Source organism: Mobula birostris, chromosome X, assembly GCF_030028105.1.
Source record: "Mobula birostris isolate sMobBir1 chromosome X, sMobBir1.hap1, whole genome shotgun sequence".
In the NCBI taxonomy this organism is placed as follows: Eukaryota; Metazoa; Chordata; class Chondrichthyes; order Myliobatiformes; family Myliobatidae; genus Mobula; species Mobula birostris.
The window spans coordinates 3,265,198-3,278,184 of record NC_092402.1 but is presented as its reverse complement, the minus strand read 5'-3'; the positions used below and the strand labels follow the sequence as shown (position 1 = coordinate 3,278,184).

The 12,987-nt window shown below is 52.7% G+C and overlaps 1 protein-coding gene across 1 annotated transcript in view; it reads right to left on the bottom strand.

Moving 5' to 3' along the window:
• The window catches only part of LOC140191838 (receptor tyrosine-protein kinase erbB-2-like), a 153,931-nt gene that overhangs the window by 44,726 nt on the left and 96,218 nt on the right, over nt 1–12,987 (bottom strand). The window contains exons 6-7 of the mRNA XM_072249625.1: nt 8,245–8,318; nt 2,480–2,570 (exon numbers count right to left, since the gene is read on the bottom strand). Of these exons, the coding sequence (XP_072105726.1) occupies nt 2,480–2,570; nt 8,245–8,318 (165 nt within the window). The remainder of the gene's footprint in view (nt 1–2,479; nt 2,571–8,244; nt 8,319–12,987) is intronic.

The window sequence follows — 12,987 nt, the reverse complement described above, 5'->3', positions numbered from 1 at the left end:
GGTTCCGGGTGAAAAACCAGTAAGGGGAAAGATAAAGGGGTGGTGGAGGGGAGTCAGGGAAGGGATAGGCAGGAAAGGTGAAGAAGGAATAGGGGAAAACACAATGGGTAGTAGAAGGAGGCGGAACCATGAGGGAGGTGATAGGCAGCTGGGGGAGGGGGCAGAGTGACATAGGGATAGGGGAGGGAATTACCGGAAGTTGGACAATTCTATGTTCATACCAGGGGGCTGGAGACTACCTAGACGGTATATGAGGTGTTGCTCCTCCAACCTGAGTTTAGACTTTAGTAAGTTCAAGAGATTTCTGCAGGTCTATTGCTGTTACCCTTGAGTTCTTTTTGATCTCCTTCAGCACTGCACGTTGGGCTCTTGGTGTGACCTTTGCAGGACACCCACACCTAGGGGGAGTAGCAACAGTACTGAATTTCCTCCATTTGTAGACAATTTCTCTTACTGTGGACTGATGAACGCTCAGGTCTTTAGAAATGCTTTTGTAGCCTTTTCAGCTTCATGCATCTCTACAATTCTTCTTCTAAAGTCCTCTGACAGTTGTTTTGATCGAGAAATGGTGCACATAAATAGATCTTTCTTGAGAAGACAGACATCCCACCTCTCCCGGAAGTTCCGAGAGTCTCCCGCATATTGATAGTGGCTCCCTGATGCCCGCAAATCATATACAATATCACGGAAATCAATTTTTTTGAGAGCGAGCGAGAGAAAAGCAAGAGAGAGCGCGAGAGTGGCCACAAGCGAGAGCGCACGAGAGAGAGTGAGCGAGAGCACTTGAGAGCGCGCGAGTGACCACGAGACAGAGAGAGCATGCGAGCGATAGCGCGCCATGGCAGAGTGTTCCAAACAAAATATAAAACGTATGACACCCCAGACTACACTAAAGTGTACCCCTGCCTAATAGGGGTCAAAAATAATGACAGTGTTGCTCGCTGCACTGTTTGCAACAGTGACTTTTCTATTGCCCATGGTGGGTTAAGACTGTAAAAGACATGTTGAGGTGAGTTTATCAGGTGTCATTCGTTCATTAGCGTAGCTAACGTTATTTAAACTAGCTGGCTGGCTGCTAAGGAGCTACTCTATTGCAGACATCCCACCTCTCCCGCAAGTCTCCCGCAAATTGATGGTGCTACCTCCCTGAAATGAGTTTTTGCAGGGTGGGATATCTGAGAAGAGCAGGCTCTGACCTTGTGTGTCTGTTTTATAGGGCAGGCCACCTCCAATCTCACCTCATTGATCGGAACACCCCACTCCAAATAGCTCTTATAGACGGTGTTACCCCAGAGGTTCACAGACTTTTCCCAACAAATACATGTAACAGTGGATCATTTTCTTCAATAAACAAATGAACAAGTATAATGTTTTTGTGTTATTTATTTAATTGGGTTCTCTTACCTAGTTTCAGGGCTTACTTGACGATCTGATCACACTTTAGGTCATATTTATGCAGAAATAGAGAAAATTCTGCGCGTTTCACCAACTTTCTAGCACCACTGTATAGTTTTTCATAAACTCTATTCTATTTATTTATTTTCCTGTAAATATCTGCGAAAAAAAAAGAATCTCAAAGTCCTATTTGATAACATCCACTGAGTGACCACTTTATCAGGAACCTCCTGTCCCTAATAAAGTGGCCACTGAGTGTGTGTTCGTGATCTTCTGCTGCTGTCTCCCGTCCACTTCAAGGTGTGATGTGCTGTGCATTCAGAGATGCTCTTCTGCTCACCACTGTTGTAACGTCTGGTTATTTGAGTTACTGTCGCCTTCCTGTCAGCTTGAACCAGTCTGGCCATTCTCCCCTGACCTCTCTCATTAACAGGGCGTTTTCCACCCACAGAACTGCCGCTCACTGTATGTTCCTTTATTTTTCGCGCCATTCCCTGTAAACTCTAGATTGTTGAGGGTGAGGATGCCAGGAGACCAGCAGTTTCTGAGATACTCAAACCACCCCATCTGGCACCAACTATTGTTCCACGGTCAAAGTCTCTCAGATCGCATTTCTGCCCCCATTCTGATGTTTGGCCCGAACAACAACTGGACCTCTAGACCATGTCTGCATGCTTCTATGCGCTGAGTTGCTGCCACATGATTGGCTGACCAGAGATTCGCATTAACGAGCAGGTGTACCTGATAGAGTGGACACGTCACTGGGTATATATAAGGCGGCAGCTGATATGCTCTTGATTAATCAGGGTGCCGAAGATTACCGGAAGAAGACGGGGGAATGGGGTTGAGAGGGATAATAAATCAGCCATGATGGAATGGGGGAGCAGACTCAATGGGCTGAATGGCTGACAGGCCCTATGCTCTTGTATGTACTTTGATAATAAATTTGCATTGAATTTCAAACATCTAACCCGAAACTAAATTTAACATCTGTGTCCTGCCGACGTCACGAGGTGCTTCCTGGCGAAAGGGTTGAGCACAGAGAGATCAGAGACGGGGTTCGAGGTGTGTCGGCACGACTCACCTGTACAGCACGCGTCCTCGAATGGTAGCGAGGTTCTCAAAGGCCTTCAGGGTGGTGAAGTTTTGCGGCCAAGCCTCGATGTATAAGTAGCCTGTGGACCGGAGAGGACATCGTCACAGACCGGTGACAATCCAGGCACGGCCCTCTGTGCCTGGACGGGCGCTGGTTTCACTGTGCTTCGTCAGGATACAGCCCGAAGTAGGCCTCTGATTTAACCCCGGCCCATACACAGGACAGTTTACACTATCCGATGAACCTACTTAACTGGGTTGTCTTTGGGCGGCGGGAGGGAACTGGAGCAGCTGGAGGAATCACACGCGTTTTACGGGGAGGACTTGCCTCACCGGTGCCCCCCCACCCCGAGATCCGGCTAACCCCGCTACCATGGCGCCCTGTCGGAGGACGCTCGCGGACAGGGTGGCTCCGAATACTCGCTGTGCGATTTGCGAGGCCGAGACGCTCAAGGGCACGTTCGATTAGCGGACGGGTTTACATGCACCACCGATCTGGGGTCAACCTTCGTGGCGAGATTCGCAGGACCAAGACGTTTAAAAGTGATCTTGGACATCATATTCGTTTAGCGGACGGGTTTACACGCACCACCGATCTGGGGTCAACCTTCTTGGCGAGATTTGCAGGACCGAAACGTTTAAAAGTGATCTTGGACAGCATATTCAATTAGCGGACGGGTTTACACGCACCACTGATCTGGGGGTCAATTCCCGCCAGTGTCTGTAAGGAATGTGCACGTTCTCCCCGTGTCCGTGTGAATTTCCTCTGGGTGCCCTCGTTCCCTCCCCAATTCCAAAGACGTACGGGTTAGGGTTAGTAAACTGTGGGCGTGCTGCATTGGTGCTGGAAGAGTGGGACACTTGCCCCCAAGCACTGTTGGTCGTTGATGCAAATGAATCATCCCACTCTGTGTTTTGAGGTTTCAATGTACGTCTGCCAACTAATTTTTTTAAAAATAATCTTTAAATTACTTAAGCGCGAGGAATTCTGCAGATGCTGGAAATTCAAGCAACACACATCAAAGTTGCTGGTGAACGCAGCAGGCCAGGCAGCAACTCTAGGAAGAGGTACAGTCGACGTTTCGGGCCGAGACCCTTTAAATTACTTAGTAAGTTGGTGACACAGGAATCAGCTCAGGGGTTAATGAGTCCCAGTTCCAGCTGCCTGACCTGCTGGGTTGCTCCAGCATCTTGTGCGTGTGTTGATCTGGGGAATCCGGCATCTGCAGAATTTTGTTGTGCTTATGATCGGCTGTTTATTCCTCTCCATAGACCAGGCCCCCTCCCAGAGGAGCACAACCTCGTCGTAGGGTTTGGAGGTTCGCGCGCCTCAGTGACCCGGAGAGATGTGCTGGCTGGAGTCGGGGGCTCTGTGCTTTGGCTCTTGGTAGGGTCACCCATGCCAAACAGGGTCAAAGGGTAGAGGCCAGACTAAGAGTGGTCCGCCTGTCCCTCCAGGGTCGGAGGGGGCTCAACCCTGACTGGTCAAACAAAACTGTCAGGGAAACAGCAATCTTTCGACATCTGATCGTGACGGTATTCCCGAGTCTCCAGCCGGGACACCGAGAGGGAGCGACTGACACGATGAAGGGACTCCGCCAGAGACGGAGGTGGCGGCGTGTCAGGCAGCAAGTAAAAGATCGGGGCTCCCCACGCTGGGGTCCACGGAGCTCTCGGTCGACGGCATTAAAAAAAAAGGGTTGGGACCCCTGCCTCGGACGCTGTCTGACTGGCTGAATTCCCCCCACCCCCCACCCCAACACTTTGTGTGTGTTCTAGTCTCGGCCCTTTTCTGGTCACCTGGCTCTGGGCTGGACATGGGGGGTGGGGGGTGCTGGGGAGGTTTTGACAGGATAGGCCTAGCGTGACTGGCTCCACAATGATAAAGTGAGGTCGGAGAAGCTGATTTAACCTGGGGGGTGGGGGCCTTCAAAAGCACAGCACATCGGAAATTACTTCCAGCGTCAGGAGAGCCAGCTCACAGGAACCGGAGGGGGAAAAGAGGGAGGATTGTATCTAACATGGCAAGCTTTGCGGGCCTGATGGGGTAGCGGACGACAGAGAAATCTCCTGCTTTCGGGGTGGCACCAGTGACCCGGGGTTCAATTGCCCGTAAGGAGCGTGTACGTCCTCTGCCCCGTGGCCGTGTGGGTTTCCTCTGGGTGCTCCTGTTTCCTCCCACAGTCCAAAGACCTACCGGTTGGTGGGTTAATGGGTCACACGGGTGTAATTGGCCAGACTGGGCTCGTTAGGTCAGTAAGGCCTGTCACCGAGATGTACTTTTGAATAAAGGGACAATTCCCGGACTGTCACGGAAGAGCAAGACAGCAGACTCTGACAGGCCTGCTGCACGGACACGAGAGACCCACAAACAAGAGAAAATCTGCAGACGCCGGAAATCCAGAGCAACACACACACACACACACACACACACACACACACAGACACACACACACACACACACACACACAAAATGCCGGAGGAACTCAGCAGGCCAGGCAGCCTCTGTGGAAAAGAGTGAACTGTCGACGTTTCGGGCCCAGGCCCTGCCGCTGGGCCTGCTGAGTTCCTCTGGCATTTTGTGTGCGTTTCCCGGGTGACTGGGAACAGATGAGTTGGATATTCCTCGATTACTTAACACGGGACCCTCAGAGATTGTGAGGATAAGCTCCCACTACCGATTAAGTGCTCCCAAAGGCCTCTGACGACCAAGTCCAGCTCCCGGCCTTCCTCTGTTTAGCTACTAAGCCCAGCGGAACCGTGTCTACTGACAGGAGAAGGGGCAAAGGTGGGTTACTGGTGCCTTAAAACCAGTCGCTCCGGGCAGACGGGGCTCGTCAGCCGCTTTTGGCAGCTCATCGAGGAGAAGGAAAACTCTGATCTCAAACCTCCCGCTGCCTTGCGGCTGTACCCACTCACGGGGAAGGCTTCGGGAGTGAACCCCGAGGGAAAAATCTGGAGCTGGAGTCCCTAATGCAGTCCTATGTCGAGTTCAACGCCGACTGGTGCCAAACTGTACCGGGTCTCTGCCGTCCCCTTTGGGTCCATCACCTGCGTGGAGAGGGGGGGACAACAGCTCGCTCTCCATACCGTACGGCCCTGGCTTGTGTGTCGCGTAGACAGCCGGGATGCAGCGTCCACGGTCGACCCCGACCTCGGTGTTTAACACCCAATGTGTCAGAGACAGGGGCACTTCAAACCGGTCACGGGGCGAGTCGGGGGGACTCTCGGTCAAATTGAGGAAGGGTCCGGGTAATCAGAGTCACACCGGGGACGAGGGACCCGCCTGACTGGCCAGTACTCACTCGAGGTTAGCAGAGAAGTAACACAGCACAGGCCCTTCGGCCCACAATGCTGTGCTGACCCATTAGTCTACTCTAAAATCAATCTACCCCTACATAACCCTCTATTTTTCTATCATCCACCTGTCCAAGGGTTTCTTCAATGCCCCTAATGTACCCACCTCTCCTACCACCACCCCTGGCAGGGCGTTCCACACACCCACCACTCTCTGTGTGGAAAATCTTACCTCTGACATCCCCCCCCCCCCCCCACGATACTCTCCTCCAATCACCTGCAAGTTATGCCCCTCGTATTAGCCACTTCCGCCCCCGGGGAGAAAGTCTCTGGCTGTCCACACCATCTAAGCCTCTTAGTGTTGTGTAGTGAGCCAGATTTGATAAGGGAACTCGAGGTAAAGGAGCCATTTGGAGGCAGTGACCATAATATGATAAGTTTTAATCTACAATTTGAGAGGGAGGAGGGAAGATCGGAAGTGTTAGTATTACAGTTGAACAAGGGGAACTATGGAGCCATGAGGGAGGAGCTGGCCAAAGTTCGATGGAACAATACCCTAGCAGGGACGACAGTGGAACAGCAATGGCAGGTATTTCTGGGAATAATGCAGAAGGTGCAGGGTCAGTTCATTCCAAAGAGGAAGAAAGATCCTAAGGGGAGTAAGGGGTGACCGTGGACGACAAGGGAAGTAATGGACAGTATAAAAAATAAAAGACAGGAAGTATAACATAGCAAGGATGAGCAGGAAGCCAGAGGATTGGGAGATTATTAAAGAGCAACAGAAGATAACTGGAAAGGCAATACGGGGGGAAAAGATGAGGTATGAAGGTAAGCTAGCCAAGAATATAAAGGAGGATAGTAGAAGCTCCTTTAGGTATGTGAAAAGGAAAAAATGAGATAAAACCAAAGTTGGGCCCTTGAAGACAGAAACGGGTGAATTTATCATGGGGAACAAGGAAATGGCAGACGAGCTGAACAGGTACTTTGGATCTGTCTTCACTAGGGAAGACACAAACAATCTCCCAGGTGTAACAGTGGCCAGAAGACCCAGGACGGGGAGGGTCTGGGGCACGGTCCCAGGAAACGGGCTGGGCCCGTCGAGACGCAGCTGACCGAGGAGCGTGCTGAGGACCGGAAACCCCTCTCCTTCGCACCCTGGGTGTCCGGGTAGGAGGTAAAAGTCTATTTCAAACACAGAGGAAGCCGGCAGACGCTGGATGTCCAGAGCAACCACACACACACACACACACAAAGTGCTGGAGGGACTCAGCAGGCCAGGCAGCATCGAGGGAAAAGACGAAAGAGTCGGGGTTGCGGACCGAGACCCTTTAGCGGGAGGGAGAATAAACAGCTGGGGGGAGGGGGTTCGGAAGGACGTTAGCTGGAAAGGTGAGAGGTGAAGCCAGGAGGGCGGGAAAGGTCAAGGGCTGGAGAGGAGAGTGGACCGTGGGGGGGGGGGGCGGGGACCCAGGGGGGAGGTGACAGACAGGTGAGAAGAGGTAAAAGATCAGAGTGGAGAAATAGAGGGAACGGGTGTGGGTGGGCAGGGGGTAGAATCTGTTCACCGTAAGGAGAAATCGATACTCATACCATCACGTTGGAGGTGACCCAGACAGGAATATGAGGCGTTGCCCCTCCACACGGACATCGGAATGGGACTTAAAAAAGTTTGCCCACTGGGAAGTCCCACTTGCAGTGGATGGAGCGGGCGGGGTGGGGGAGTGCTCGACAAAGCGGTCCCCCCCCCCCACGTAATTCACGACGGGTCTCACCGATGCAGACGGGGCCGCGTCGGGAGCACCGGACACCACGGACTCCCCCAGCAGATCCGCGGGTGAAGGGTGGCCTCACCTGGGGCCCTGAACGGACAGTGAGGGGGGGGGGAGGTGGAGCTCGTTGGCTGCCTGCAGGGGTGAGTGCCGGGAAGGAGATTATTGGGGAGGGGTGAATGGTCAAGCGAATGGCGGAGGGAGTGATCCCTGCAGAAATCAGAGGAGGTGGTGGTGGGGTAAAGATATGTCTCCTGGCTTATCTTATTTGTCAAGTGTATTTGTTCAGTGAAACATGTGGTGAAACTGGCCCCTTGCGTTAAAAAACTAGCTCAAACGAGGAGATGCTGCAGACCGCATAACGGGACGGCTGTCGCGTGCCCACAGTGCTCGGCAGAACAACACAGACCACGATGACGGCAAAAACACCTCCCTTTCCTCCCACACCCCCACCCCACGAACATGCACAGGTCCCTCAGCCCTGGGACAGGCCTCCAGGTGACCCAGGCCTGCAGTGGAGGAAGGAAGTTTGTGCAGAGCAGAGGTGGTGGAGGCTCGAGGGGACCGAATCCCTCGCCTGCTTCCTTTTACGTTGTGTGACCTGGCCCGTGGCCGGGGGGGGGGGGGCGTTAAAGCTGGGGCTTCTTACAAACAGGCCGGGGGGTGGGGGAGGCTCGCGGGCTCGTACCTGTGATCTCTGTCACGGCGCTGAAGACCTGTAGCTTTTTTGGATCCAGGGGTTTGACCTTTGCGGACGGGTCACTGGAAGGGCAGAGAGTTAAACGTGAGACAACTCGGGTGAATTCGCGCTCGGCCTCCCCCCCCCCCGGCACCGAACCGACTGCCACAGCGCTGAACTGAACTGACTCCCCTGGACTGTGTCGAGGACTCTGCGGTTTGATGGTTAAAGTTCTGCGCGCCGATCGCTCGCTTTTGCTGCGAGTGCGATTTGCTCCTTTTTCCCCTCGCGTGTTTGTGTTTCCCCGCAAACGGCGAAACCCTTCTGTCCCCGTGCCCTTCCGCGTTAAGACCGTGGGTGACATGTGACGGCGAACGCTGGCACCCTCTCGGACGGTGATGGACAAGTCCCTAACGCCATTTCAGAGCACCCGTCCTGGCCCAGCACGTAAGTGCCATCGGGAAGAGAGCAAGAGGGCACCTCTACTTCCTCAGGAGTTTGTGGAGATCTGAGACTTCGACAAACTTCTGTCGGTGTGTGGTGGCGAGTACACTGCCCAGCTGCTATGAAAATACCAACGCCCGCGAACAGAAAATCCTACAAAAGGTAGTGAATTCAGCCCAGTCCATCACGGGTAAAGCCCTCCCAACCACTGAGCACATCGACATGAAACACTGCCACAGAAAAGCAACATCCATCATCAAAGATCCTCACCACCCAGGCCATGCTCTTTTCTCTCTGCTGCCATCAGGAAGCTGGTACAGGAGCCTCAGGACCCACACCACCAGGTTCAGGGGTTCGGGAACAGTTATTACCCTCTCACCAATCAGGAAGGAGGTACAGGAGCCTCAGGACCCACACCACCAGATTCAGGAACAATTATTACCCCTCAACCATCAGGAAGGAGTTACAGGAGCCTCAGGACCCACACCACCAGGTTCAGGAACAGTTATTACCACCTCAACCATCAGGAAGGAGGTACAAGAGCCTCAGGGCTCACACCACCAGGTTCAGGAACAGTTATTACCCCTCAACCATCAGGAAGGAGGTACAGGAGCCTCAGGTCCCACACCACCAGGTTCAGGAGCAGTTATCACCCCTCAATCATCAGGAAGGAGGTACAGGAGCCTCAGGTCCTGTACCACCAGGTTCAGGAACAGTTATTACCACCTCAACCATCAGGAAGGAGGTACAGGAGCCTCAGGACCCACATCACCAGGTTCAGGAACAGTTATTACCCCTCAACCATCACGAAGGAGATACAGGAGCCTCAGGTCCTGTACCACCAGGTTCAGGAACAGTTATTACCCCTCAACTATCAGGAAGGAGGTACAAGAGCCTCAGGACACACACCACCAGGTTCAGGAACAGTTATCACCCCTCAACCATCAGGAAGGAGGTACAGGAGCCTCAGGACCCGCACCACCAGGTTCAGGAACAGTTATCACCCCTCAACCATCAGGAAGGAGGTACGGGAGCCTCAGGACCCACACCACCTGGTTCAGGAACAGTTATTACCCCTCAACCATCACGAAGGAGATACAGGAGCCTCAGGTCCTGTACCACCAGGTTCAGGAGCAGTTATTACCCCTCAACCATCAGGAAGGAGGTACAGGACCCTCAGGACCCACACCACCAGGTTCAGGAACAGTTATCACCCCCTCAACCATCAGGAAGGAGGTACAGGAGCCCCAGGTCCCACACCACCAGGTTCAGGAACAGTTATTACCCCTCAACCATCAGGAAGCAGGTACAGGAGCCTCAGGACCCACACCACCAGGTTCAGGAACAGTTATTACCCCATCAACCATCAGGAAGGAGGTACAGTAGCCTCAGGTCCCACACCACCAGGTTCAGGAACAGTTATTACCCCTCAACCATCAGGAAGGAGGTACAGGAGCCTCAGGACCCACACCACCAGGTTCAGGAACAGTTATTACCCCTCAACCATCAGGATGTTGAATAAAAGGGGATAACTACACTCACTTGCCCATTTATTGAAACACTCCCGCAACTAATGATCTCACTTTAAGGGCTCTTCATCTCATATTCTTGTTATTTATCGCTGCTTATTTATATTTGTATAAACATCTGGTTGATCTTCCATTGATCCTGTTAGAGTGACCATTCTATAGATTTGCTGAGTGTGCCCACAAGAAAATGAATCTCAGGGTTGTATTTGGTAGCACCTATCCACTTCAATAATAAAATTTATTTAGATCTTCAGAATCTTCCTGCCACTGATGGCTGCAGATAGGCCATTTGGCCCATCAAATTCATGCCAGCAAGTAGGCACCGTCTATCTTCCAGCTCTCGGCAGGGGTCATCCACAGCCTCGGCCAAAGGCTGCGCATGCAATTTCAAGGCTCACATCGTCACCCTCTGCCTTACGGTTTAACGTGTCTCTGATGTGGGGGTGGGCGCTGCAGGGGGGGGGGGGTTTCCCAGACACAGCGTCAGAATCCCAATCAGGTTTAATACAAGACCGGTGGTATGGAAGCAGAAGTAGGCTATTCCGCCCATCGAGTCTGCCTTGCCATTCAATCATGGGCCGATCCAATTCATCCAGTCATCCCCACTCCCCTGCCTTCTCCCCATACCCTCTGACACCCTGGCTAATCAAGAACCTATCTATCTCTGCCTTAAATACGCCCAATCACTCGGCCTCCACAGCCGCTCATGGCAACAAATTCCACAGATTTACCACCCTCTGACTAAAGTAATTTCTCCCCATCTCAGTACTAAAAGGACGTCCTTCAATCCTGAAGTCATGCCCTTTTGTTCTAGACTCCCCTACCATGGGAAATAACTTCGCTGATTCTAATCTGTTCAGGGCTTTTAACATTGGGAATGTTTCTATGAGATTCCCCCTCATTCTCCTGAACTCCAGGGAATACAGCCCAAGAACTGCCAGACATTCCTCACACGGTAACCCTTTCATTCCAGGAATCATATCATATACATATGTCTATTAAATAGTTAAATTAAAAATAGTAGTGCAAGAGAAAACAGAAATAAAAAAGTAGTGAGGTGGTGTTCACGGGTTCAACGTCCATTCAGGAATCTGATGGCAGAGGGGAAGAAGCTGTTCCTGAATCGTTGAGTGTGTGTCTTCAGGCTCCTGTACCTCCTCCCTGATGGCAGAGGGGAAGAAGCTGTTCCTGAATCATTGAGTGTGTGTCTTCAGGCTCCTGTACCTCCTCCCTGATGGCAGAGGGGAAGAAGCTGTTCCTGAATCGTTGAGTGTGTGTCTTCAGGCTCCTGTACCTCCTCCCTGATGGCAGAGGGGAAGGAGCTGTTCCTGAATCGTTGAGTGTGTGTCTTCAGGCTCCTGTACCTCCTCCCTGATGGCAGAGGGGAAGAAGCTGTTCCTGAATCCCTGAGTGTGTGTCTTCAGGCTCCTGTACCTCCTCCCTGATGGCAGAGGGGAAGAAGCTGTTCCTGAATCGTTGAGTGTGTGTCTTCGGGCTCCTGTACCTCCTCCCTGATGGCAGAGGGGAAGAAGCTGTTCCTGAATCGTTGAGTGTGTCTCTTCAGGCTCCTGTACCTCCTCCCTGATGGCAGAGGGGAAGAAACTGTTCCTGAATTGTTAAGTGTGGGTCTTCAGGCTCCTGTACCTCCTCCCTGATGGTAGCAATGAGAAGTGGGTGTGACCTGGGTGATGGAGGGGGTCCTCAATAATGGACTCCGCCTTCCTGAGGCATCGCCTGTTGAGGATGTCCTGGATGCTGGTGCCCACGATGGAGCTGACTGAGGTCACAACTCTCTGCAGCCTCTTTCGATCCTCTGTGGTAGCACCCCCCCCCCACCTACCCAACCCACCACCACACGTGGAGCAGGGCTCGAGTGACGGGGCTTTCCCTTGTGTGAAAGTCACAGAGTGCCCAGGCCCTTCGGCCCCTCTGGTCCCTGCCAGCCGCGGAACCAGCGCTCAGTCGTCCTGTCACCGACTTAAAACAGCTGGATTTTAACGCTCAGTTCCGGAAACCATCCAATGACAAATGGACTGTTTGCTGTTTCTGCTACTGCTCGCGTTGTGGGGGCGGCGGTGTGGGTGGGGCTGGAGGGGAAGGGGGTTCGATGCTGCCACATGCGTGTGGGGGGGGGCGGCTTTGGTCTTTCTATCGTTCGCTCTGGTTTCATGGACGCCTGTGAAGAGGGTGAATCCCAGGCTGTATACTGCACACACCTTCTGATAGTAAATGGACTTTTGAAACTAGAATCTAAAAGCAAGGAGGTAACGCCGAGGCCTTGTAAGCCTTTGGCCTGGCCGCACTCGGAGTATGGTGAGCAGTTTTGGGCCCAGTGTCGAAGAAGTAGGAGAGGAGGTTCATCAGAATGAAAGGGTTATCACACGAGGAACGTTCGACGGCTCTGGGCATGTACTCGCTGAAGTTTAGAAAAATGGGGCGGGTGTCTCTCACTGAAACCCCACGACAGACAGGTGAGGGAGGTGACAGACATTGTACTCACCGGAATTTAGAAAGTGTGAGAGTGCAGGGACGGACAGGTGAGGTGAGGGGGTGATATTGTACTCACTGGAGTTTAGAAACTGTGAGAACGTGGGGACGGACAGGTGAGGGAGGGGGTGACAGACATTATACTCACTGGAGTTTAGAAGACTGAGGGGAATCTCTCACTCAAATCCCACGACCAGAGAGTGTGAGAGTGTAGGGACGGACAGGTGAGGGAGGGGGTGATATTGTAGTCACTGGAGTTTAGAAAGTGTGAGAGTGTAGGGACGGACAGGTG